This window comes from Cervus canadensis, chromosome 33 (assembly GCF_019320065.1).
Source record: "Cervus canadensis isolate Bull #8, Minnesota chromosome 33, ASM1932006v1, whole genome shotgun sequence".
NCBI classification, from domain to species: Eukaryota; Metazoa; Chordata; class Mammalia; order Artiodactyla; family Cervidae; genus Cervus; species Cervus canadensis.
Window position 1 is genome coordinate 30873238 of NC_057418.1, and position 26870 is coordinate 30900107.

Genomic DNA, 26870 nt, shown 5'->3' on the forward strand with positions numbered 1-26870 from the left:
CCAGTATTCTTGCCTGGAGAAGCCCGTGGACAGAGGAGCCTGGTGGGCTACAGTCCATGGGGTTGCAAAGAGTCGGACAGGACTGAGTGACTAACACACTGAGTCTTTTCTAAGCGGCTGAGAACTCCCTCGAGGCCACCATGCCACTGGCACGTCTGTTCCCACTCTAGCGATCCTCCATGCGGTTGGGGTCTGTTGAGAGGTGATGGGGGTCTCCCCCTCATCAGAGAGCCATCCCCTCTGGGGCCCCCCAAACGGTGATCCCCCCTCCCCCCGCTTCTCTGCACGCCAGCCGGGCCTCAGCCCAGAGCTGCAGTCTGGGAACCGCCCGAGTCCGGCCCTGTCCGCATAGCCGGCCGGCTCACCCCATCCCTCCACCCCGAGGGGCCCCTGGTTCCTCCCTCTGTTTGTTTTGTACGTTCCCATGGAAGAGTTTTAACCTTCTGGTCCCGGGGCAGGTTCCTACGTGATTTCCCGGGGGTCTGGGAGAGTCAGCCGTGCGTGGCAGGAGCCGAGCTTTAGAGGCAGGTGTCTGAAGGTGAACGGGGGCAGGAGAGGGGGTGACTTGCCCCCGGGGTGCAAGCAGAGACTCACCTGGCATGAAGCAGGTGGGAGGGCGTCAGGGTGCCCCTCGGTTCCTGTGGCCACCCGCCGCCCCCCCCCCCCATGGTTCATGGCCTTGCTTGTGGTCTGTCAGCCCCCCACCCCTCACGCGTGTCCTGGTCTCCACGTTGGAGTCGTGTTCTGTTTCATCGAACATGTTTTATTGATTCCTGTCTGTGAGGCCTGGGGACACCTTGATGGCTGAGAGCTCTGGGCATGTGCAGACCAGAGTTGGGGAGAAGGGCGCTGGGGACCACAGTGCGGGGTGATGCGGGCGGGGTCGGGGCGCCCGGCAAGGCCTGTCGCTGGGGGCCTGTGTCAGGAGGAAGGCTCCAAGGTCAGTGGGCTGGTATCTGGGTCCCCCTGAGGACTAGGAGGTGCTGTGTGGGTAAGGCCTACGGGACAGTGAGGGGGTGGTGAGCCAGACTCCAAAGACGGGGGCCGAGGGGGCTGACGCTCATAGCAGGAGGAGCAGCTCATGCAGAGGTGGGATTGGGGTAGCTGTGAGCAGGTCAGAGCTGAAGGCCCCAACCCTGGCTAAATAGAGTGTGGAGCACTGTGGGGATCTCGTGTGTCCTGTGGAGGGTCTGGACTCTGTCCGGAAACCAGTGTGCAGGGGCTGGGTGGGGGTGAGGGTGGGGGTGGGACACACATCTGGCTTGGGTGCGGCCTCTGGATCTGTCTCCCTCCCGCTGGAAGGCCCCGCAGCCCTCCCCAGGTTCTCCATCCCTCTGCCGTCATCCCTAGCTCCTCTGGGTCTTCAGGAGGCCCTCTGCGAAGTCCACCCCTTCTTCTCCGCCTGGGCCCCCTGGGAGAGGCAGCCTCCTCCTTGCCCCCCAGCCCCCTGCCCAGACCCTCGGGCGGCCTGCCCCCACCCCGGCCGGCTGGGCGGCTCTGCTGCGGGCGCCCTGTGTGGGCCGGGGCCCCCTCCGCCCCGTCGCTGCCTCCTCCGGCCGCGCTCCGTCTGCGCTTTTTATTAATGACTTGGCCGAGGTGGTCGGGAATGCGCTGATCTCATCTGGGCACGTTGGGAGGATTGAATGATCACCCCCGAAGACCACAGGAGGATGTTGAGGAGGGCCCCTGGTCAGGGACTCCCAGGAAAGACCCGGGAGTCGTGCCAGGAAGCTAGAGAGCCCAAGTGGGCTGGAGACTGGAAGAACGGTTAGAGGTCATTCGTTTTTTTTTTTTTTCCTTTTTCTTAGAAAAGTTTTCGAATCTATAAGTAGAAGGAACATTACGATGAAAACTTACATGCCTATCCCTCAGGCTAAACAGTCGTTAATGTTTTACCAAATTTGCTCCATGTTTATACGCTCCATCTCATCAGCGATGGATCGTAACCCTGCACCCCGACTCCAAGAGAAGACATTCCTTCACGTAACCTTGGTGCCAGAGAGCTGACAAAGTGAACGGCAATGCTCTGGTCCTGAAGACACGTGTCTTCCTAGGCTCATTTCCTTGTGACTGGTGACACAGAGACCCGACCCAGAGACTGTTAGATGTTTTTGTGGGAGACTTTGAGCCTGTTTCAGACTGGAGTTGCGTTATGAAATATTTAAGGCTCCTTCCAGCTCTGTAATTTGGAGCTAACTATATGTACTCTACTGTGTATAGTATGAAATTATTTCATTGTTGCTTTATTTGAGTTTTAAGTTTAGAGAGCTTAGAGAAGGGAAGTCCTTAGTGGATTCGTGTCTATTGGGCACATGTAATAATGTATTTTTTGCATGTTTGAATGGGTGTTAATTGGCCACGGAATCTTGTGAAGGGTGGTTTATAGTTCAACTTGGATTTCCAGGAATTATTTAGGCTTATGAATCTAGGGTTTCCTGCTTTTCAAGACACAGAGGTGCACAAGTTTACTTCCTTTATCCACGATGTATTTTCTTTACCATTTGTTTCAATAACTTAACATCTTGTTTGATGTAATAGGTCTTATTATTGGTGATCCTGTCAAATAGGGACATTAGACTATTTTGCAGGGAGGAGTTACGTTAGCCTGGGCTAGTAAAACACCATCCACAAATCCAAGTGACCAGTTATCACACTGAAGACTTAGTTTCTGTGTAGGTCCCGGGGGCTCTGCCCTGTGCAGTCACTTGGAGACAAGTGCGTTTTGCACCCTGTATTGCTGCCATCTGTGGACGTGGTCTCAGGACTCCTCACAGAATGGGAACTGCAGGTTTTTTTATTTTTTAATGGGCCAGAACTAAGAGAAGTGACCCAACTTCAAAGTCAGGGAGGCAGGAAATGTGGTTGCCTGGAGAGAAGGTTGAACCGGTCTGGCGAGTGGGCAGCTCTGTCTCTTGTCGGGGCAGGGGGGGATGGGGCGGCCCCCGGCTACAGAGGGGAGAGTCCGCTTCGCCTCCAGCTGGTTGTGGAGGCCACAAACCATAAAGGGTGTGCCGGGAAGGAACCTGTGCAGGTGGGACACCCAGGACGCTTTCGGAATTGCGTGGAGAGCATTGATGGAGAGATGACAGAAAGTCACCCTTCCACCCGCTGGTGGGTGGAAACCGTAGGAAGATAGTGGTCCTAGAGGCAAGGCCATTGTGTTTTTAAAAAGCCATGTGGTCTGAATGAACAAGTCATTTATTTTAATTTTTAAAATTATTCGACTTGTTTGTAATAGCTGTATAAGGATTGTAAGAATGAACCTAGTTTTATGGGTTTGAACCTAAAACCAACCAAACAGAAAATAAAAGCAACATAGCTTTGGTAGTGAGGAGTCCTAGTTTTCTGTTCTCCAAAAGTTCTCCAAGGAGTTAAATAAGAATGCAGGTCAGGGGCGGGCAGGCCGGTGGTTATTTAAATTTTACTTAAAATGGACTCTCCCTGTGGATCATTAGGGCATTTCAGATGCAAACCTAGCTCCTAAAGGAGGATGATGCTAGAACCATTCACAATACCATTGGTATTTAATCGTCTGTGAAGTTACCTGGTAAAAGAGAAACACTCTGAATGCCTCAGGTTTTCAGGAAACACAAATCTTTTCTGATTCCTGAAATACTGATGAAATACTGATCCAGCGGGGAGTCACGTGGACCTTGCGGGTGGTTGGGGGGCGGGCGCTGAGAGCTGGGGGAGCTTCACTGCCCCCACCTGGGGGCGGCGGCCCAGCTGTGTGTTGTTGGTAAGGAGGTTGGGGCACCGGTTCTCAGGGAGAACAGCTTAGGGTACTCCAAAAAAAAAAAAATCTGAAAAACAGAAGAAAGAAAAAACCCACAGTAGCACAGGGAAGTACTTGTGGTTCTGAGTCTGGCTCTGGGGCCAGACCGTCTGGGTTTGATTTTTGGCTTTCTAGCTGTGAAGCCATAGGCAAACTACTTAGCCCTCCTACATCTCCAGAACGGGGCTAACACAGTCTCCATGCCACAGGGCGTGAAGGGATGAAATCCTCGAATGGATGCAAAGCACTTAACGCAGAGCATGTCGTTTGCCATCCAGCCGCGTGGCGAACGCCGGGTTTAGCTCCCTGCCCACCTTGGCTTGAGCTCCGTGTGCAGCTAGCCACTGTTGCTGGTGTTACAGCTGCGATGTTTATATTATTACAGATTTAACAGAAGTTGCCACTGAAGCAGCGTTCACCCTTGGTGCGAAATATTATCTCCCTTTTCGTTAGAACATTGTTCTCTTCAGGGCACTAAACCTTGAGAGAGGCAAGTCGTGCAGGAGGTCCAGAGGAGGATTATTAAACCATCAAGGGTGGAAAACCGGCTGTCGTGCCAGCAGCGCACTAGCTCGGAAAGGCAAGGGGATAGAATTTCTCGTTGGGGAAAAGTCAACAGAGTTTGCAGAATCCCAGGCTACGTGGACCAGGGAAACTGGCTTACAGGGAGGGCTGATGGATTGGAGGACAATGTTAGAGACCCACACGTGCCCGAGTCCCCGGGATCTGGGATGCTGGCCCCTCTGGGAGTGAGGTTCCTAGACCTGAGCGCCCTTCGGCTGGGGGTGGGGGGAGACCCAGACCGTATCAGACCTTATCTCTCTTCTCCGCTCATTTTAGGGACGAGTCCCTGGGGACCTGTCCTGCTCACAGGCACATCGTTAAGACCTTGACGGTCCTGGAACTGGAGTGACTCCCTGGTCTGATTTAAAGGGTGTTTATGAGCCTGTGGGAAGCTGACCGCAGGCCATGAGCTGCCTAGCACTTCCCGGGGGCTCACACCCGTTGAAAACACTGCTGTCCTGTTGAGACCATCCGGCTTAGATGAAAGGGGCACAGGGCCGCCCCGTGAGGTTTCTGATTGAAACGCTCTTGTCTGGGGGCCCTCTGGCCTCTAGGCCCTGAGCCCTGAGCTTGTTGGTCTGCAGCCTGCCCCCGGGGGTCCCGTCCTGCATGCTGTCGGGCCGTCCTGGCGCCACTCATATCGTGGGCACTGTCTCCCTCTCGACCCAACACAGGTAACAACGGCAGAGGGGCCCCTGTGTTCACCGGGGAGGTGGACTGCACCTACTTCTTCACGTGGGACACGAAGTACGCGTGCGTGCACGAGAAGGAGGCCCTGCTGTGCGGCGTCTCCGACGGGAAACAGCGCTTTGACCTGTCGGCGCTGGCCCGGCACTCAGGTAGGAGGCTCGCCTCCCTCCCCACCAGCACGGTGGGGAATGCTGTCACTGTTCTCTCTGTCAACTGATCGTATCCCGGCCTGTCCTCCCTTCTCACGGAGCAGTGTGAATTATCAGAGGCGACACTGACTCGGGAGGTGAGATATCTGAATCTGAGTTCTGCGTTACTTTTCCCAGTTGGAGGGCCTTGGGCTCCTCTTATCACAGTCCAGTGAAAAAAATGACCAAGTGCCTTCCACGTGCCAGGCCCTGGGCTTTGTGATTAGAAACTTTTCGTTTTTTTTTTTTTTTTTTTAAACTCTTGTTGCTGAGAAGATAGATCTTAAAAATTCTCACCACACACATAGAAATTGCTAGCTCTTGTGATGAATGTTTACACTACTGAGGTGGTCATTTCACAGTGTATACATAGTTCAAGTTGTGTTGAATACCTGCAGCCAGCATGTGGCTTCCCAGGTGGTGCTAGTGGTAAGGAACCCAGCTGCCCGTGCAGGAGACCTAAGAGACGTGGGTTCCATCCCTGGGTCGGGAAGATCCCGCTGGAGAAGGCCATGACAACCTACTCCAGTATTCTTGTGTGGAGAATCCCCATGGACAGAGGAGCCTGGCGGGCTACAGTCCACAGGGGTGGCAAAGAGTCAGACACGACTGAGCGAGTCAGCACAGCACCAGCAGAGCCGCCTGTCTCGTGGAAAAGCACATGCGACAGGCAGAGCGGCCTGAAGTCGCATAATCACCAGCTGCTCTGGGAGCGATGACTCATGTGTTCTGAGCCCCCACTGCTTAGGGCCGTTTCACGGAAGGAGGATCCCTCCGTTGTGGGTGCCAGTCTTGGAACACGAGCCCCATCACAGATGCCCTCAGGCAGTGGATTCCCCGGGGAGTCAGCATCTCGGTGCTCTTGTGGTTCAGCACCTCTGTGCGTTGGGCCTGGGGCCCTGGTTCCCTTCTGTGGGCTGGCAGAGAGACCGGCCTTCTGTCTGCTGAGCGGGCAGGGCTCTCCCCTCTGCTCACCCGGGTGTGAGGCCTCTGCGGCCGCGTCCAGCTGCGTTGACTCGAGCAGCTTGCCCACCTCCTCCTCCCCGGTTTTTCCTCACCGTAAACTGAGTGCTGCTTTCCAATTCCTCTCTTCACTTTGCTTTTTTTTTTTTTTTTGGTAACGATCCCTCTGTCCAAGGCCCAGCCTAAGGTCTCTGCAGGATGCAGAGATGCGTTCAAGCTCAGCTGACTTTGGCCCCCTTCTCTGGTTCCGTGAATAATCAGTCCTCGTGAATAATCAGTCCTGAATATTCTTTGGAAGGACTGACGTTGAAACTGAAACTCCAATCCTTTGGCCACCTAATGCAAAGAACTGACTCATTTGAAAAGACCCTGATGCTGGGAAAGATAGAAGGCGGGAGGAGAAGGGGACGACAGGATGAGATGGTTGGATGGCATCAACGACTCAATGGACATGAGTTTGAGTAAACTCCGGGAGCTGGTGGTGGACAGGGAGGCCTGGCGTGCTGCCGTCCATGGGGTTGCAAAGAGTTGGACACGACTGAGCGACTAAACTGGACTGAACTAGTTCTGTGGGACCAGGGGTTTTTTTGTGTAGCCTTTGCACCGAGATAATTAGGATGCTGTGAAGTGAGAGCCAAAGTCCTTCCCTGGTAGTTAGACGTCCTCCTGCCTGAAGGCCCCTCAGCCCTCCCACCACAGCTCTCAGAACTGTGTGTATCTTTGTTTAGCAAGTGGTGCTTCCGGTTGCAGACGGCCCTGTGTAGTGAGTGGGGTGTGCTCCGACTGCTGGGGGGTTTCCACGGTGAGCCCCCGACTCCAGTCTGGGCCGGAGCATCGTCTCCGTGTGCACAGCCTTTTTCCCTCCCAGTCCTCAGTCATGTCTGCGGGGGCTGTTTGGGGCTGGTCCGCCTTTGACTTGCTCTCTGCTCTCAGCCCCCGCTGCTTCTCCCTCTGTGGATGTTTTCTGTTCAAACATGACTGGGTCGTGAACGGTTTTGAGTTCAGGGGCCCCCCGTGTCTTGTTTATCTTCTGGGGGCCCCGAGTGCTAAGCCCCGGGCCGAGTCTGCCTTATCTGCGGTCTTGAGGCAGATGCGTCACCAGTGGCCTGTGCCTGCCAGGTCCCAGGGCTGGCGCCGGGCTCTGCTTTTCAGTTTTTTGATTTCAGACTCTGGGGCTTGGGAGAACTTCTGCTGTTTAATCCTCAGGTCGCGCCGGTAAGCCGCCGCTTCTGAGGAGCTGTTTGGGGCTGGTTTGTTACTGTCTACAGTCATGTTCAAAACAAGCCTGAGATTCATGACCCCCACCCCCCCGTCCCATGTCTGTGCCTCCAGCCTGCCCGGGTCCAGATTGTGAGAGCCTGTTGTTTAGTGATCACGGGCCTTTACCTTCCGCTTCATCACTGTCTATGGTGTGACTCACACGAAAAAGCAATCACTGCCTAGGGCTTAGAAAAAGCTTTTTTTTTTTTTTTTTTCGGTTACAGAACTGGAACAAAATTGGGAAGCCGTGGATGGCAGTCAGAGCGAAGTAGAAAAGAAGCATTACTTCATTAACATCTGCCACAGGGTCCTGCAGACAGGCCAGGCTCGGGGCTGCCCCGAAGACGCGGCCGTGTGTGCCGTGGGTGAGTGGTACCCTGCGGTGAGCCTCGCCCCCACGTGCAGGCAGCGCTGGCCCCGAAGCAGGCGGAGCCGGCCTGCACGCAGCCTGGAGGGAATGAAGACGAGCTTCCTGTGGTTCAGCACAGCCTCCTCTCTCTGGGTTCAGCGCATAAAGGATGGGAGGGAAAGGAGAGTTTAATGACTCAGATGTAGGGAACTGGGGCACTCAGGCGTCTTGAAGCAGGCGGAAGCCTTCTGATGTGGGCTCACTAGAGACAGGAAGAAGCATGTGGGAAAATACTTGGTTATCTTTTCACCTTGTAACCCGAGGAAGAGAACTGCCAGTGCTTGTATAAAAAAACCGATTTTGATTTGTTAACGACCGTACTGCCTGGAATTGTTCAAGAATTATGGCTTCCGGGGAAGGGGACTCTTGGAATCTTACATGAGAGAAGTGGATGGACCCTTTGAGTTCCCTTGGCTTTTAACTGTGTTGGCCGCAGCTTCTCAATTGGATATAAGTGTTTAAACATGTTACTTAAGACTCACCTGGAAAGCGACAGGCAGAATAATTGGAATCTGTTTTGCAAGCATTAGATAAGCGACTGTGAATTGTTAACTTTCTAATTAATTTTTTATTGGAGTACAGATGCTTTTTAGTTCCTTGGTACCTTAGGTGGTAAAGAATCTGCCTGCAATGCAGGAGACTCGGGTTCAATCCCTGGGTCAGGACGATCCCCTGGAAAAGGGAAGAGCTACCCACCCCGGTATTCTGGCCTGGAGAATCCCATGGACAGAGGAGCCTGGCGGGCTGCAGTCCATGGGGTCACAGAGAGGCAGACACAACTGAGCGACTCACACACACAGTTGTTTTACAATGCTGTGTTTGTTTCTGCTGATCAGCAACGGGAATCAGCTATATACGTATACATGTGTCCCCTCTTTTTTGGATTTCCTTCCCGTTCAGGTCCCCACAGAGCAGTGAGTAGAGTTATAAGGGATTGTGAATTTAAATATAAAACCCAGGTTGGATTTTAGGAATTATCCCAGGTTTCAGAAATGGCGGTGTGTCTTTTTAAGCAGCCGTGTCCCTGCCTTTATTTAAGAAAGGACTTGAGACAAGAGTTTCAGTGCTTTATCGTAAAAGTCACTGAACCAAGAATTGAGTGGTCACCTGCTTGGGCCCCTGAACAGATTTAGTTTCTGCTTTGGTCACGGGACAAATGCTACCCCCTCGGTTTCAAATGACCTTGTGCCTCAGGGCAGCTGAGGCCCCCCTAAATGGGGGAACGGTGTTATTTTCCAGGATCTCATGACAGGCATTCCTGCTTCTGTCTGCCTCCCCTGCCCTTGAAAGATGCTGTGAGTCACTCTCGCACTTTCCTCCTCCTCCTCCTGGAGGCGCCCTCGGGGTCCTCAGCAAGGCCACCCCTGCTCGGTCAGATGTGTCGCTCAGGTCTAGAGACCCCCTGACCGTCCTGAGCAGGCTCGCTCGGCCGGGGAAGGGGCCAGCGCCCACCTGGGGGTCTCGGCTCCCCCTCAGTACCTCCTTGTCTGCGTCGTTAACTCCTTTTGATCACGTCTTATGTTTTGTTCCCCCTTTTTTTTCTCTTTTCTAGATAAGAATGGAAATAAAAATCTGGGCAGATTTATTTCTTCTCCCACCAGAGAGAAAGGACATATTCATCTCTTTTACTCAGATGGTGATGAGTGTGGTGGTGGCCAGAAAATAGTAACAAATATAACACTCATGTGCAAACCAGGTACGAAGGAAAAGCAAACACAAAAATCGCAGGGTCTCCTGGGCTCCTGCCTGGGGTTCTCTGTTTTCTGTGTTTCTCCCCGGCCACCGCCGGGGCGCCGCGGTAGAGCGCTGAGGTCCAGAAGCATTGTGGTGGCCCCTCTGGATTCGATCACCCCCACCCCAAACCGGCCCAGAGATGGAGAAACCATATGGTGTCCGAGGGGGTCATGTTGCAATTTTCCAGATGAGTTATGCTCTCGGCACGGCTTCCTCTTCCTTAGGCCTGGTGCCGGCCGACCGTGGGGCCCCCTGACTTCCTCCAGAGGGGGAACATCATGAGCGGCTCAAAACATCGTCCGTGACCTCAGCGGGCACACAATAAATACTCCTCTTGATCTGCCTTTATTTATAGGTTTACATTGTTTTGCAGAGGTCAGGATCTATATATACATCTGCACATTTTTTATGTTTCTCAAAACACGTCATTCCGTGACTGCCCTTCTGTGCCTTGGTCACATTTATCATCTGTCGGGACTTCCTTGTTGCTCCTGGCTTGGTTTTACTATTTTTACTCAATTTTTTTCTCTATTGTTGGATTAATAACATGTTTCCAGCATTAATTGTGCTGTGACATGTCCCCGCTGCCTCCTGTTGGAAGATTTCCTTTGGATAAATTCCCGGCTGTGAGATAAGTTCAAGGACTGGGGACAGTATTTTTTTTTTTAATTTTAAGATTGTAAAATATACATAACATGAAGTTTACCATTGTAAAGGAATTGTAAAACGTACATAAGATGAAATTCGCCCCTTTAACCGTAGTTCAGTGGCGTTAAGCACCTTACGTTCACGTGGTGCGTTAAGTACGTTTATACCACCGTCCATCTGCAGAACTTGCTCATCCCCCCGAGCTGAAGCTGTGTCCCCTTTAAACACTAGTTCACCCCCACCCTTGTCCTGTCCCTGTCAGTGTGACCACTCTAGCGACCTCAGATCAGTATTTATAGAGCTGCTTTGAGAACGGTGGAAGCTTCTCGAGACTGGATCAGTGACCAGTCTGTGTACCCCCATCAACAGGTGATTTAGAAAGTCCCCCGGTGCTGACAACCTCCAGTGCTGACGGCTGCTTCTACGAGTTTGAGTGGTACACAGCCGCGGCCTGCGTGCTCTCCAGGACCGAGGGGGACAACTGCACGGTCTTTGACTCCCAGGCAGGTGCGTGTCCGAGTGCCCTGTGGGGCAGCCTCTCTTGGGACCGCTTCAGCTGGCTTTAGTTTGTTTTTTAGTTGTTTGTTTTTTGGCTGCACTGGATCTTCATTGCTACTTAGGCTTTTCTCTGGTTTGGGGGAGTGGGGGGCTTCTCATTGCAGTGGCTTCTCTTTTGGAGTGTGGGCTTTATCTAGGAGCACGGGCTTCAGTAGTTGTGCAGCACGGGCTTAGCTGTTAACGCAGCACATGGGATCTTCCCAGATCAGGGATCGAACCCATGTCTGCTACATTAGCAGGCAGATAGATCCTTAACCACTGAGCCACCACTGTTTGTTTTCTAACATTTTCTCATTGAGTGTTTCAGAGGTGATAACCTGCTTCAGAATGTATGTTAATACTGTTTGACCAGAACCCTGGAAATCTGGTGTTTTGAGGCTTATTTGAGATAATGAAAAAAACCTCTCTGATATTCATAGTTGAAGTGGGTTTCCTGATCGTGAAACCCAAGGAACACAGGAAATAAATCATGTCTGAAAAGGTGTTCCGAGAGCCTTTCTGGCCGTGAAACCCACTGTAGCCTTTTCAAGGTCATCGTATCGTGGTTGTGGTCCCGCTTCCGACACAATGGTGGTTCATTCAGCCAGGAACTGTGGGCTCTGACTCGGGCGTTGGGTGAACGCGGCGGAAAGGGGTGAGGTGGTGAAGGAGGAGGCGGCCTGTCCCCGGGGGGAGGTCGGTGATGGCTGTCCTGGCCGGGCCGGCCTCTCCTGCACCCCACGCTCTGACCGCCTGGGGTGCTTTTGGTTCTTCCTTAGGGTTTTCTTTTGACTTGGCGCCTCTCACGAAGAAGAAGGACACCTACAGGGTCCAGACGGACCAGTACGAGTTCCACATCAACGTGTGCGGCCCAGTGTCCATGGGCATCTGCCCGCCCGACTCGGGCGCCTGTCAGATCTCCAAAAGGCAAGTGACCGCTCTGCGACCCGGGTGCTCCCTCGGGTGTCCTGTGCGCGCAGACGTCCTCCTCCAGGACAGGTCTGCCGCCTGCCAGTGTCCTTCTCCGACACGCCTTTAAACCTCGGGAGGGCCTGGACTGAGGGCGTTTAGTTTCCAGAGGAGGGGCGGGATGGGAAGTGGGTGTGCGGGGTTGAGGGGGGCCTTCACTTATGTGCAGTCAGCGCTTCCCGGCCGCCTGGGGGATCTGTGCCCCTGCTTCTCCAAGTTCAGTGCAGCGTTAGCTTAGGTGAAGGGAGCTGGGCCTTAAAGCGGTGGTGCTGACCGTGGATCCGGGTCCGGCGTGGGAGTGGGTTCACCTTCCCACACCCACTGTGTGGAGATCTTGCCGCCGGGGTCTTGGCAACCACCCCCCCCCCCCAGCGGCCCGGCGCCCCTCCTTCAGCGCCCCAGCATCGCTCAGCGCTGGTCCTGCCATCTTTCCTGAGAAACGCTCGGCTTCTTTTAGCGATAGGAAGTTTTGGAACTTGGGACGCAGCAACGGTAAGCTTTCGTATTACGACGGGATGATCCAGCTGACCTACAGGGACGGCACACCCTACAATGACGAGAAGCGCACGCCGAGAGCCACGCTCATCACCTTTCTCTGTGACCGAGACGCCGGAGTGGGTTTCCCTGAGTATCAGGTGGGAGCCACGGGTGCACATGTGCGTCTGCTCGGCGACAGGGCCAAAGAGGAAGCGGTTGTCAGTCTTGTAAAGGCAGGGGAGGAGAAGAAAGTGGGTGAAGACGGGGCTCGTGACTTTTCTGGAGCGAGGGAGGTTCTGATGTAGGTGACACATGAGCTGGGATGGTCCCCAGGGAGAAGCCGTCACGTTGTCTGGCTTCCCGGGACTTATCCAGGATCCTGTCTTGGGCCCTCTATTTAGAAGCAGAGCCATTATTAGCCTGGTTTCCTGGGCACAGCCTCAGCTCCTTTGATTTTAATTAATCCTTTTAGATTTGCCAGGGGACACGGGCAGTGTATATTTTCTGAGCAACAGGGGCCATCCCACCCTCAGTCACAGCCCTTGACACTGCTGGTTTGGGGTACAAACCACACAAAAGCATCAACAGCGCTGCCTTGTTCCCACGTAACAGAGGCTAGGGTTCCATCTTAACTCGCTGCTGGGCAGTCTTCCTTTTAATAGAACGAGAGAGGATGGACAAAGGAGATGAACTTGCCTCCGATTCTTACTTAGGAAAAAATGCCCCACCTTTTTCAAAATGCTGGCTGTGTATAACGAGTCTTCTTCTCTGCCGTCCCTCCCGTGTTCCTGTCCTTGTCCCGAGATTAGGAGGAAGATAACTCTACATACAACTTCCGGTGGTACACCAGTTACGCCTGCCCGGAGGAGCCGCTGGAGTGCGTCGTGACCGACCCCGTCACACTGGACCAGTACGACCTCTCCAGGTGAGGCGGGCCCGCCTGCCCTCGGCCTGGCCCTGTCCAGCTAGGGCCGAGGTTGCTTAGGCCCTGCCGGTGGGCATGTCCTTGAGCTGGTGAGAGCGCGTGCAGGACCAGGGTGGGGAGCTCCAAGCAGCGTGAATTCTAATGGTCTGGGAGCCTCTGCAGGATCAGCTAGTGTTTGCCCACCAAAAACCTCTGTCTTCAGCTGCGCCGTTCAGAGCGATGCCTGTCGGTGTGGAGGTGGTCCCAGGTGTGCAGAGAGGGCTGCGTCTCGTGAGGCTGGAGAGGAGGCGCAATGGGGTTGGCTTCTGGGGGTTTGATAGGCAGCGTACCTTCCCTTCTTATTTCTCTAACCGCTTGGAAATGAATCATCGGGCCGAAAGCTGTCGGCTGGAAAAAGCGTGCGTTTCCCCCTTGACCTTTCAGGCTAGCGAAATCCGAGGGCGGTCCCGGGGGCAACTGGTACTCCCTGGACAACGGCGGGGCACGCAACACGTGGCGCAAGTACTACATCAACGTGTGTCGCCCTCTCAACCCGGTGCCAGGCTGCGACCGCTACGCGTCCGCCTGTCAGATGAAGTACCAGGGCGAGCAGGTGAGGCGGCCCGCCCCTCCCTCCCGAGCCGGGACTTGGCGGTAGAGTGGGGGGCTCTGAGTGGGTCCAGCTCGTGCTGAGAAGCCCCTTGAGGTGGAAAGGGGTGCCTCGCTGTGAACTCACCTGCCCCCCTGCCCCCAAGAGATGCGATCACACTTGAGTCATCACTCAGATTTAAAATGAAAAAACAAATAACCCTGGGTGTGGGGGACCGCCTCTGCTCACGGTTCTCGGCAGAGGAAGTGACTCTGAACAGCAGACGTTTGTCAAGGAGAGTTCTTGTTTCTGGACTGATTAGAGGGGGACGCCTGCTTGTCAGATCCGAGCCCCAGCCCTTCGTGCCCGGAATGCAGGCTGCAGTCTGTCATTCGATGGAACGCAGTCACTGCCAGAACCTCGGCAACGCTCCCCTGGGTGCCTTGTACATGGTGCATCTTAAAATAAAGACGTCTGTGTGCTTCTTTGTAAACAGCGTGTGGGGGATGTACTTTCCCTGGGGTCCGTTACACGGCAGCTCAGAGGTGTTTTCAGGGAAGCTGATGGGCGCACCCTGCTGGCTGAGTGGAGCGTGGTGGTGTGTTCGCGTGCACTTGGGCACGTGTGTGCTCTGTGTTGGAGCAGCGGCCTCCAAGGACAGTCTGCTCTCATTATTCACAGATTCTGTATTTGCAAGCTTGTCTACTTGCCGCTGTTCATTTGTAACCCCTAAATCAGTGCCCGGGTGCTCTCATGGTCTGTTGTGGACGTGTGCAGAGTGGCCTGGCGTGGCTCTGCATTTTTGTCTTGGTTCTGCTACCCAGACGTCCAGACTATGGAGGCTGGAGGGGGCGGGCAGTGCGGTGCTGGAAGCTCTTGGCTCCTGGCCACACGTGGACCGGGCTTCGTCCTTCCTCGAATGCCTGGGAGAGGAGTGGCCTTGGATAGGTTGCTTAACATGTCTGAACCTCGTTTTCACTTTTGTGAAATAGAAAGGGCCTGCCAGGGTTTTGAGGTTTCATGATCGCAGTCTATGGGAGATAAATGTCCCTAGGGGTTGTCCCTCGGTGTGTGGAGTGGATCGATTCTAGGATCCTGGCTGGTACCCAGAACCCGAGGGTGCGCAAGTCCGTGATGGGCAGTGTCAGTGTTTGCATGTCCCCGGGTGCACGTCCACCCCGTAATTTCTCTCCAGATTACTTACAGTATTTGACACAGTGTAGGTGCTGTGTTAGTAGACGCGGGTGGCTAATTTAAGGTTTGCTTTCTGGAGCTTTCTGGGATTTCTTTCCCCTGAGTATTTTCCACCTGAAGTCGGTTGACTCTGCAGATGCAGAACCTGTGGGTATCGAGGGCTGTCTGTGTTTCCCTCCTTTGGAGGAATGGTGGTTCTGAACTCGCTAATCCAGCATCGGTGGCAAGTCTGTAGGACCCAGCTGCCGTCTGTAACGAAATGCCCACCGTGTCAGTGACGAAGGACGCAGTTGTCCTCTCTCGAGGGGGAAAGCTAACAGCCGCCCACCTGCCGTGCGTAACAAAACGCGCACCGTGTCAGTGACGAAGGACGCAGTTGTCCTCTCTCCAAGGGGAAAGCTAACAGCCGCGCGTGTTTGCAGGGATCGTACTCTGAGACCGTCTCCATCAGCAACCTGGGGGTGGCGAAGACGGGCCCCGTGGTGGAGGACAGCGGCAGCCTGCTCTTGGAGTACGTCAATGGCTCCGCCTGCACCACCAGTGACCAGAAGCGCACCACCTACACCACCAGGATCCACCTCGTCTGCACCACCGGCAGCCTGGTGAGGGGGTGGGGCAGCGCCGGCCTCGCTTGCTCGGGCTCCTCTGTCTCTGCACGGGCTGCGGGTCCTGCTTGGTTCTGCTTGAGGTCCGCGTGCCACAGACTCGGGGAGGCCAGGGCCATTCTCTTAAGTCTGCGAGTCCATTTCTCTTTTGTAAATAAGTTCATTTACTGTGTCATTTCTTTTTAGAGTCTGTCTGCATATAAGGGGTGTCTCACGATATTTCTTTTTCTCTGTCTCACTTAACTTCGCCCATTATATACACTCCCTGCTGGTTTTTAAAAACCAATGTAGTAGAAGATACATCAGTATAACACAAGATTTACTGTCTTAGCCATTTCTAGGCGTAGAGTTTAGTGGCATTAATGCTGTTACAATGCTGTGCATCCATCACGGGGTCCATTTCCACCGTGTCCACTGTTATTCTAAACCTAACTGCTTTTATTTTTTAACCTGGAGCTTGACATTTATAATTGCATCACATGTTTTTTGAGCAGTCACCAAGCTCTTCGATGGTCATGCAGTGGGGATGATAGAGTTCACATTTATCGTCAAACAGATTATTTCCGAGGGTTGGCGGTGCTCCGTAAGGGTCAGTTGCTGGGTCCTTCATTTTGGTGGACGTGTCACTGGCCCAGCGTGTCCACTCCACCTCGCAGGCGGGGGCTCCGTCACTCCCATCCTAGTCATCTTACAGATGTCAAGTTCTCTCTGTCCTTTGCCAGCACACGATTTTTTTCCCAGGAGATCACGTCTTAAGAGCTTAAGAAAGTTGGCCTGATAAGGGGAGGAAAAGGCTCACGGGCCGAGCTAGGCTTGTACAAGCAAAGCGTCACATAGCTGAGCCATAAACACACGCTGATAAGCCTGAGCTGGGCTTCCCGAGTTCTGCTCTCAGCGCCAGGAAGGAATGCTGGCTGAGCAGCTGGGACCTTGCTGGCCGCCTCCAGGGCCCCTTCGAACCCCACCCTGGGGCCCTCTGTCCCCTCTGCTGGGCCTCGTCCCCCTCCCCTCCCCTCTCTGGAATCTCTTTGTGGTGGAGATACTGGACAGTTCCAGGAAACCCTCTCAGACCCTTATTTTTTCAGCTTCCCTGTGTCATCCTATTCGGACGGTGTTTTTCAGTTTTCACAGCGATTTCACGCTGTTAGTGTATCCCTCAGCACTGGTCCACACAGAGCAAATGGAGAGCCACGTCCCCGGGGGTGCTGCGGTTCCCCTGGGGCTTCTCACAGCCACGTGGTGGGCCCGCAGGGACGGGCGTGTTTGCCGTTCACCGTGGGTGATGCCGCAGCTAAGAGGGCGGGGGGGCGTGGGGGCCAGTGGCTGTGTCCCCTTCCCCCGCGCATCTGAGCGGGCTGCTCAGCTCCTCTGTGCCCCCCCCGCCCCCGTGTCCTCACCTGTCACAGAGGGCGGGTGGAGGCCCCGCCCCGAGGCTCACTGGGGAAGTGCTCATCACACCCCTGGTGTCCAGCTGGCCGTGGAGGCTGTACCCGTGTGGGAGCTGGTGCGGCCGCCGGTCGAGCACACCCCACCCCGTCAGCCAGCCTTGCCTGAGGCGCAGTCACGTGGCCGCGCTCGTGCGCACCTGGTCCGGGGGCCTCGCTGTTCTGTGTCTGGGTGTAGTTCAGACGCTCAGTCGTGTCCGACTCTTTGTGACCCCATGGACCACAGCAGGCCAGGCCTCCCTGTCCATCACCAGTTCCTGGAGTTCACTAAAACTCAGGTCCATTGAGTCAGTGATGCCATCCGACCATCTCATCCTCTGTCGTCCACTTCTCCTCCTGCCCTCAGTCTTTCCCCGCATCAGGGTCTTTTCAAATGAGTCAGCTCTTTTCATCAGATGGCCAAAGTATTGGAGTTTCAGCTTCAACATCAGTCCTTCCAATGAACACCCAGGACTGATCTCCTTTAGGGTGGACTGGTTGGAACTCCTTGCAGTCCAAGGGACTCTCAAGAGTCTTCTCCAACACCACAGTTCAAAAGCATCAATTCTTTGGTGCTCAGCTTTCTTTATAGTCCGACTCTGGGTGTAGAATGGTGTTTAAAAGCACAGTCTCGGACTCTGACCCAGATTTGGATCCCAGTTCTACCATTTACTCTTGGTGTGACCTCCCCAGGTAGATTCACTGGCATTCACATGTAAGAGAGAACAGTCTCCTTAGTAGGAAGGATGACGTCGTCGTCAGATGAGGCAGGTTAAGCTCCTCACCCACTCCCTGTATGTTAGTCCACGGACTTGAACTCGTTCTTTGTCATCCACCTAGTGTTCTGGTGGTTTGAGCGTGTTTCATGGCCTCGAGTTGACTTGTATCCCGGATTTGGCCTTTCAGCAAACCCATCCCATATTTTCTCTCAACTGGGAGTGCGTGGTCAGCTTCCTGTGGAACACGGAGGCAGCCTGTCCCATCCGAGTCACCGTGGACACAGACCAGGTACGGGTGCGGTCCCAGGCCCCTGACCGCGCTGCCCCGGCCCCTCCCTCCCTCCCCCTACTCCCTGCCTGGACAGCTGGCGTTTGGAAGGGGTCCCGTGTTCCCCACCCTCTGCCCTGGCCCACCTCCCGGCCTGGGATGAGAACCAGGACTTCCCTTCTGCTCCCCCGTTTCCCAGCCTCCACCCTCTCTCTCCCTCCCTCCCGCAGTCCCCCTGGCCTCTTGGGGGCCCCGGGGCGCTCTGCCGCTCGGGTTGGAGGCTTAATTTAACACTACGGCCACACCCGGGACACGTCGGCGCCCCCTTGGCCGTAGTATACGGCCTGTGTGGGCTCACGTGTCGCTTGAGGTTTTCACGCTCTGACGCCAGCCACACCCCTGCCTCTGGCCTGCCCGCTGTCCTCACCTGCCTTTTCAGGTCTCCTCCGGGTGGCAGAGCTCACCCAGAGGAATGTGCCCAGCACGGGGTCCCGGGCTCGTGGGGCTCGGGAGGATGTGGGGGGCGGGGAGCCTGCGGCCCCCGCCCAGTGGTTTCTGAAGCCGCCGCGCCATTCTCTGCGTAGGGTGGGCGGGGCGGGAAGAAGACACGGGGAAGGGGGCGCACTGCACCTCCTAGATGAGGAGGAGAGACAGGGAGTTATTTGTGGATCTCTCATGGGTCTGTCTCTGATTTGGGCTTCCCTGATAGCTCAGTTGGTAAAGAATCTGCCTGCAGTGCGGGAGACCTGGGTTCGATTCCTGGGTCAGGAAGATCCCCTGGAGAAGGGAAAGGCTACTCCAGTGTTCTGGCCTGGAGAATTCCATGGACTGTATAATCCATGGGATTGCAAAGAGTCGGACTCGACTGAGCGGCTTTCACTTCACTTATGGTTCCTCACTTTTCCTTGGGGCTCAGCCGAGGTCTTGTTTGGGTGAATGCAGCAGTCTTGGGGGCTCAGGTGAGGGTGGCATCTCTGAGCTGCTGTCCCACCTGGGGCGCCTCGGGCGCAGCACCACAAGGCACTGTGAGCTCGCCCGGGGCCGCTTCTCCGACGGGGTCAGTGCCAGGCAGGCGTGGGCGATGCTCTGTCCCTGCCATGTCCTCCGGGACCGGGCTTGAATGTGCCTCTTTGCCCCTTTCGTTCCCGCAGGCCTGCTCCATCAGGGACCCCAACAGCGGGTACGTGTTTGACCTGAACCCACTGAACAACTCCCAAGGATACATTGCCTCGGGCATCGGCAAGACGTTTGTGGTAAGACTTGCGGGGTGCACTCTTGATTTGCCTTGGGTGCACTCTTGATTTGCCTTGGAAGGATGGGAGGAGGTGTGGAGCTCACCCTCATCTCGTGACAGGGGAGGCAGGTGTCCTTAGGAGCTGCCCAGGGCATGGATGGTAGCCCTCACCCAGGAGGAGACAAGAAGTCCAAGTGTAAGGGGAGATGAGGTGAAACCCTTGCCCCTCCTGCTCTGCAGATGGGAACTAGGAACAGAACATCGTTGGCTGCTCCTGGTTCTGGCCCTGCGTCTGGCGTGGTGGTCCCTAGCCAGCAGCATGCACGTGGCCTGGGAACTTGTGGCCAGGGCAGCATCTCGGGGGTGGGGCCCAGCAGGCTCTTTTGACAAGGCCCCGGCTGGTTCTCATGCCCACTGGGGTTTTGAGCCCCGGGTCAAGAGGAAATGGTGATCATGCCCACCTGTAAAAGGGAGACGGGCTGATGGCATGCTCCGGAATCTTCGGACAGCCCTTCCTTCATGGGCGGCCCTGGCAGTGTGTCTGGAGCAGCAAAGAGGAGAAACTCCACTTACTGTGTTCCATTATAAGCTAAGGGCTTCCCTGGTGGCTCAGCTGGTAAAGAATCCTTCTGCAAGGCGGGAGGCCTGGGTTCCATCCCTGGGTTGGGAAGGTCCCCTGGAGAAGGGAAAGCCTACCCACTCAAGTATTCTGGCCTGGAGAATTCCATGGGATCGCAAAGAGTCGGACGTGACTGGGCGACTTTGATTTTCACGAAGCGCTGCTGGCAAAGAGCTTTTTCAAATTCTGTATTTCGGTTTAACATTTTCTAGCAGAATCCACATTGGAAGGAGAGACTAACCTTTGAAAGCAGGAAGCTGGGATGAGACGGTCATAAAACCGAAACAGAGGGGGCATTGTAGGCACAGCGCATGTGGGAGGGCGTGCAGGTTGCGCCGGAGCCTGGAGACCCCCGATGGGGCCCGTCACCGACATGGGGCGGGCTTGTCAGCCAGCGGCATGGTGCTCGTGGCCCCTCCCTTCCCCACCCCCTCTCAGAGGTCGCTAGCCCCAGAGTTTGGCTCGGGACAGGTTGTCGTAGGTGAGTGCAGTGTGTTTGGCTGCCTGTGTGAGTGTGAGACTCAGACAGGAGCTTCAAGGTGGAGCCCGTTGGGGGCCCGTCAGAAGAGGCGAGTCCCTTGGAGGACTTGCCCGAGGAGGTGACCCTAGAAGAACATGCCAGAAAAGATGACCTCTGTAGGGGCCATGCTGGAAGAGGCGATCCGACGGAGAACCAACCAGAAAGGCTCCTTCTGTGCAGTGACTGGGGGTGGGGGGGTGGGCAGGAGGAGGTGACGGCTGAGGGGTTGCAGGCAACAGGGACAGGCTCCAGATGACGGTCGTGGTGGGGTGACCAGGCTCCCGGGAGCCAGGGCGCTGGGCTTTGTGCTGCCAGAAGGGCCCCCGGCAGCACCGCCCACCGGCCGGCTGCTTGGCGTGGCGTCCTGGCACCTGGCCCTGCAGGGCTGGCCCGCCACGTGTCCTCCTGCGGGCTGCGTGGCTGCTGGCCGTCGGCCTGGGTGTGTTCCTCCACGGCCGTTTCTTAGATAGGAAACTGTGATCTTAAGGAAAGACACTTTGTGTACGGAGATCTTAACTTTGTGTACATTGTCCATAAACACTGACCCGTGATAGAGAAGTCTGTCCATGTCTCACACCCAAGAGCGAGTTCCGCTCCATTCTGTCAACTTCTGGCTTTAAATGGAACAGTGTTGGTAGCTTCGAGAGATACAGGGCCAACACAGGACTGTAAAGCCATTATCCTCCAATTAGAAATAAATTAAGAAAGAAATACAGGGTATCTACTTTTTCCAAATTTGGATGCATCTAATCACGTTTAGATTTGTATTCTAAAAATTCAGGTTTGGGGAGAAAAATCAAATATTAATTAATTTTTTTGACAATGATGAATCATTTCTAAAATGTCTGCTAGTATATAACTGAATGATAGTTTCTATCTAGTGTAAGTGGATAAATCATTACACAAAAGGGAACTGGATAAAAGATTAAGTAACGTACAGTTTTCTGTGTTGTATCTCACAGTGTAAGTTTACAGTGGAAACTTAGAGCAAGAATTTTCAGGAGGATTGTTAGATTAGTATTCAGCAGGTTAGGAACGTGTGGGACTTGATCATGTTGGCAAAGCTTACCTATACTTTTTCTAAATGAAACGAATTATGTGTATTATACATATGTGTATTCACATATATGTAATACACATATGTGTATTCACATATATCACATTTATATGTGACTTCATAAAGCCATAGAAAGGTTTTTCCAGAATTTCAGAATATTTAAAACAGTTTTTCAGAGCATAAAAAAGGTTTTTGCACAATAAAAGCCTTTTATTTAAACAAAAAAAAACCAGGGGTATCCCATTATATTTACTTTTTAATTAATGTGACTTCCACCATACCTGCTTCTCCTATTACAATCGAAAATACTGTAACATTCTGTATTGTTGCATGCAGTGTGTCTCATACATTTAAAGATACAGGGCTGTCTGAATAAACCATTAGAGACAGTTTATAGACATTGCTGTTTGGGCTTTGATTTTTGCCTTATGTACTAGCTTTAGGATTTACTTGCCCAGACGCGGCAGGCTGGTCCTTTGCATGATATTGAAGGGTAACAGCCGTTTGGCAAGGCAGGGTTTGCTTTGCGGGGTCGGGGCAGGGTTTGCCTTGTGGGGTTGTGTCTACGGCGGGTCGCGCAGCCTGAGCTGGTGTGTTGATCTCACCCCCTGGCCTGCAGTTGAATGTGTGCGGTGAGATGCCCGCTTGCGGCACCCTGGACGGGAAGCCAGCTTCCGGCTGCGAGGCAGAAAGCCAGACGGGCGACCTGAAGAACCTGAAGCCAAGCAGGCTGGTGGGCCTGGAGAAGAACCTGCAGCTGTCCACCGAGGGCTTTATAACCCTGACCTACGCGGGGCTTCCTTCCCACCCCAACGGTGAGCTCAGATCCCTCTTGCTTTTGCGACTCACTAGCGTCCTGGCGGTTTTGTGACTCTCGACCTTTCCGAGAGGAACGCACGCGTCTGTAGACACTCAGGGTCCAGCTGCCCTCTGGCCTCACGTGCACCGCGCGTGCCTGGCCTCCAGGGTGTTCTCCCGGCCCCTGACTGCATTCTGCAGCTGGAGGGTCCCAGACTACTGGGTTCTGTCCACACCTGCAACCCCTAACATCTTCCACCAGCACCTCCAGCGGCTCCTCTAGCAGGGAAGTGTTCACTCGGCCTCTTGCCCCCCGTTTTTCAGATATTTAAGTGATGGGTGAAGATAATACAGTTTTGCCATCTTTATTGGGTTCTCATTTCTGTTCCTTCCTGCAGCTGTGAGTTAAGCAACAATAATAAGCAGAGTTGCCGTTGTGGCGTCATCAGGTGTGACGCTGAGTGTGAGCGCCCCGGGGGACGGTGGTGGTGGAGTGGCAGCTACCGTGCACGCGTGCCGGTCCCACGTGGAGGCCCTGTGTGTGCTGAGCCGCTTCGTTTTCCGCCAATCCCGGGCACCTCACATCTTGGCTTATGCCCTTCTTAGCCACCTCCTGGCGTCCCAGGTGATGAAGGCCCAGAAGGCCTCACGCCCTGGAGAGAGAGCCAGTACTGGGAGCCAGGTCTCTTGCTTCAAATCCTGGCTCTGCCAATGGACACATTTATTCAGCATTGCGGATCGGAGGCCCCCAGAGGTGCAGCCACACACACACAGCCCACGGTCACATAGCTGGTGATGAGCACAGCTGAGGTCAGAACCCACGTGGTCTGACTTCTGGACCTGCGCACTTCTCACTGCGCCGGTGTGGGCTCGGGAAGGGGCGGTCATGTGATGTCTGGTGCCCAAAATATGGGGGCCGTCTGAGGCCGTGTCAGAGGGAGCCGGGATCCCCAAGGGGGTGGGGATGGCTCTGCCAGTCTGCAGTCATCAGCTCGTGCCGTGCACCTTGCCTCTAGCTGACAGATGCATTAACACGCCGGGAAGAGGACTCCTAGGGTGTTGAAAGGCTGATTTCAGGATTCCTGGGAAGGGGATTAAAAATCAGGGGTCTTCTTAACTTCGAGGACAGAAGACGTGGGTCTGTGGGCTGCTGTCAGGTCTGCGAAGGGTTGGCCTAAAAAGGGAATTGCTCTCATTGTGCCTCATTTGTTGGGGAGGATTTGGACACAGACGGATGATTTTAATCTGTTCGCAGAGCCCAGAGGGATAGGAATCCTTTGCTTTACAGATATAAAGTTCTGCACCTCTGGGTCCAAAGGGTCAGCTGCTTGCTCACCTCGATATCAAAAAAGAAATGTGCTTCACTTTTGTGTTTTATTAATATTTTATTAAAAAAATTTTTTGGCCACCCTGTGTGGTACATGGGGTCTTAGTTCCCCAGTCAGGGGTTGAATGCATTCCCCCTGCGGTGGAAGCTCAGAATCTTAACCATCAGACCATCAGAGCGGTCCCTTCAGTCTTGTTTATAATTCTCTTCATTTCCAGTTCCAGAGTACTGTTTAAAAATGGAATAGATTAGGCATTTATGTATCCTTTTTTTTGTCCTAATTTGGAAAATGACCCCACTGTTTAATAATGAACTAGATTAGACATTTATGTGCATGTGTGTGTATATAGACATATATATATTTTAGCCTAATTTGGAAAACGACCCCGTGTCTCTTGCGGGGTTATCAGTGTGGTCGTGTGGCTGACAGCCGCTGACATTTGTCTGCTGGGTTGGGATCCAGGCGCCAGCAGCCCCCAGGGGTGCAGCACACGTCTGACCTTAGAGCTGTGTTGCTCCAGGCTTGTCCCTCCCTCTCCCTCTGCTTCAGTTTCCTCCTGTGAAAACCAGGCATCTCTGGGGACCACTGCGGGACTCAGTAAAATGGTAATGACTCCAGGGTTCTTCCGTCCGTGGAGCCTCTGCCCACGTGGTCCCCTCCCCGCAGGAGCCTCTGTATTGACGGTGCCATCTCCGCTTCCTCCCTGCCCACCTCCCCAGCGGTCTGTGCTCGGCTCCGCAAGTCAAGTGATGTTTGAACTGTTGGGTTGTATTGCTCCCAGCTCAGACCACCCCCCCCCTGCCGGGGGGTTCCCCGTGTGCCCAGAGCAGCAGCTGGGCCTGTCCAGTGGCCATGGGACCCCCACTGCTCCTCGCTCGGGCCCCTCCGACCTCCTGCCCCTCAACCAGGAAGGCCCACCCTCCCCATCTGAGCCTCATCCTTGGTGTTTCCCGCTGCTCACAGCAGCCTCTGCTCTAGACAGCCAGGCGGGTCGTTTCTTCCCTTCTTCAGGGTTGGGCTCAGATGGCACCTTCCGGTGAGCCCTCCACCCCCAAGCCCTGGGGTTTCTCAGCCCCGGCCTGCTGTGTCTTCCTGCATTTCCATCTGGCTTGCTGAGGCTGCGTGAAGTCTGCTCACTGTCGGGGCGCTGAGCAGCCTTGAGGGTCAGCTCCCAGAGAGCGGTTTTCCTCTGTTTCTCTCACTCCTGTGTGTAGTAGGAACTTAGTAAATATTATTGAATAAGCCCTTGTAGGAGAGTGATGGTTTTCTAGTGTTTGGTGGATAAATGGATGTAGCACTCTCATCCTTCTTAGAATAGAAGAAATGCCAAGACACTGTGTTTATGGTGTGAACCTGCCTTACGAGGGTCACTGTCCCAGTGAGTGTGAAGTCTTCATAGCTCAGGTCCCTGGAACAGATCGGGTGCCGTGACACTGTCTTAGCAGATGGCCTGGAGGCTCATGTCTGGGCACTTTGTCCCGGTGCCCCACACGTGACTGGCCACGCTGTGGTCCCTGCTGTTTCTCAACAGTCTGGCCTTCTGTTCCCAGGGAGGGCTGACACCTTCGTCTTACGTTTCATCTGCAACGACGACGTTTACCCTGGGATGCTCAGGTTCCTGCACCAGGACATCGACTCTCGCCTGGGCATCCGGGACACGTTCTTCGAGTTTGAAACTGCGCTGGCCTGTGTGCCTTCTCCAGTAGATTGCCAAGTCACAGGTGAGACCGGCCGGAAGTGTGTGTGCGTGCATGTGAGCATATGGATGTGTGTGTGTGCCTGTGTTTTATTTTACAGGCAGCATGGCATTTGTGTTACATGTGTCCCTTGAATGACGCCTAGAGTTGTAAAACTTCTCTTGAAACGAATCTGGGTTCACAGTTTTGAGCTCTTGTTTGGGATCAGAAGCTGCTTAAGGACAGAGAAGAAAACTAGGGGGAAAACATCAAGTGCACTGTTGGCGCTTCTGACTGGAGGGAGAAGAAGAGAATAAGGCTAAAGCTCTGAAAGGAGCCCCGGCTCTGAGATGGGTCCTCACTCTTCGTGGCAGCCCCCACCTCCCCAGCCATGGTGCTGTGTTGTTATAGCCTATTTGTTTGTTTTTGTTTTTGAATTAAAAGGAATTTTTAAAATCAGGAATCACTAAACTTTTTTTTAATTAAAGTTTTTTGACTTGTAAAAAAGTGTTGACTGTGCCACGTAGCATGTGGGATCTTAGTTCCCTGCCCAGGGATCGAACTCTGCATCGGGAGCTCCAAGTCTCACCCACGGGCCCTGCCCGGGAAGTGCGGTCACGGCAGTTTTGAGCTTCAGGGCTGGTGCATGTCTCTGCAGGAGATGCCTGTTGGCCTCCTGTGGGACTCATTTCTGTTACGAGTGTTGAGTTTCTGCATCCTTGGCCTGTGGGGTTGAAAGGTGGTGCCCAGGGCTGCCAGGAAGGCAGGATTCTGCAGCACTTCTGTGCGTTTCAGACTCCGCCGGGAACGAGTATGATCTCAGCGGCCTGAGCAAAGCCAGGAAGCCCTGGACTGCGGTTGACACGTTCGACGAGGGGAAAAAGAGGACCTTCTACCTAAGCGTGTGCACACCTCTTCCGTACATTCCCGGCTGCCACGGTGCGTGCCAAGCCCCGGACTCACGTTCGCCCTACCTTCCTCCCCTCCCTGCCACCTTCAACGCTGTCTCCCGGCCCTTGCAGGCGCTGCCGTGGGGTCCTGCCTGGTGACAGAAGAGAACAGCTGGAACCTGGGCAGCGTGCAGATCAGTCCTCAGGTGGGCGCCAACGGGTCCCTGACCCTCGTCTACGTCAACGGGGACAAGTGCAAGAACCAGCGTTTCTCCACCAGGATAAACCTCGAGTGTGCCCACACGACGGTGCGTGTCCTTGCAGCCTCCTTTCCGCCTCCCCCGGCCTCCAGGTCCCGTGTCTGATGCCAAACTTGCCAGAGTGTTTGGGGGTTTTAGGCTGTTGATGGGGTCAGACCAGAGTGTCCTGGTCCGGTGTGTTCCCTAAGGGCTGTCCATGTGCTTCTCTCGTGGAGGTGAAGAGCTGGGTGTCCATTCTGCTACCGTTTGACTCCCTTCTTAAGTGGACGTGCATGCACTGAGCCCTGGTTTCGGTTGCAGGGCTCCCCGACCTTCCAGCTCCAGAATGACTGTGAGTTCGTGTTTCTCTGGAGAACCGTGGAAGCCTGTCCCGTTGTGCGCGCGGAAGGTAAGACCTGGCCCCGCTCACCCACGTTGTGGAAGTGTGATGTAGGGCCTGCTCTGATAGCATCTTCGATGTGAAGCCTTGCGCGCTCTCTCGAGACGCCTGTGTATTGATTAGTGGGTGGATAGCGTCTTGTCCTTGCGTTTTCCACTCCACTCCCTTCACCCACGACATTCTCCTCCCCTG

At 54.4% G+C, this 26870-nt stretch overlaps 1 protein-coding gene across 1 annotated transcript in view; it reads left to right on the top strand.

Moving 5' to 3' along the window:
• The window catches only part of IGF2R (insulin like growth factor 2 receptor), a 101460-nt gene that overhangs the window by 44195 nt on the left and 30395 nt on the right, over positions 1–26870 (top strand). Inside the window, exons 11-26 of the mRNA XM_043456983.1 lie at positions 5014–5178; positions 7665–7805; positions 9402–9545; positions 10601–10738; positions 11548–11695; positions 12195–12372; positions 13024–13139; positions 13563–13731; positions 15324–15503; positions 17837–17938; positions 19069–19170; positions 21967–22162; positions 25024–25194; positions 25945–26088; positions 26172–26347; positions 26600–26687. Of these exons, the coding sequence (XP_043312918.1) occupies positions 5014–5178; positions 7665–7805; positions 9402–9545; positions 10601–10738; positions 11548–11695; positions 12195–12372; positions 13024–13139; positions 13563–13731; positions 15324–15503; positions 17837–17938; positions 19069–19170; positions 21967–22162; positions 25024–25194; positions 25945–26088; positions 26172–26347; positions 26600–26687 (2358 nt within the window). The remainder of the gene's footprint in view (positions 1–5013; positions 5179–7664; positions 7806–9401; positions 9546–10600; positions 10739–11547; positions 11696–12194; positions 12373–13023; positions 13140–13562; positions 13732–15323; positions 15504–17836; positions 17939–19068; positions 19171–21966; positions 22163–25023; positions 25195–25944; positions 26089–26171; positions 26348–26599; positions 26688–26870) is intronic.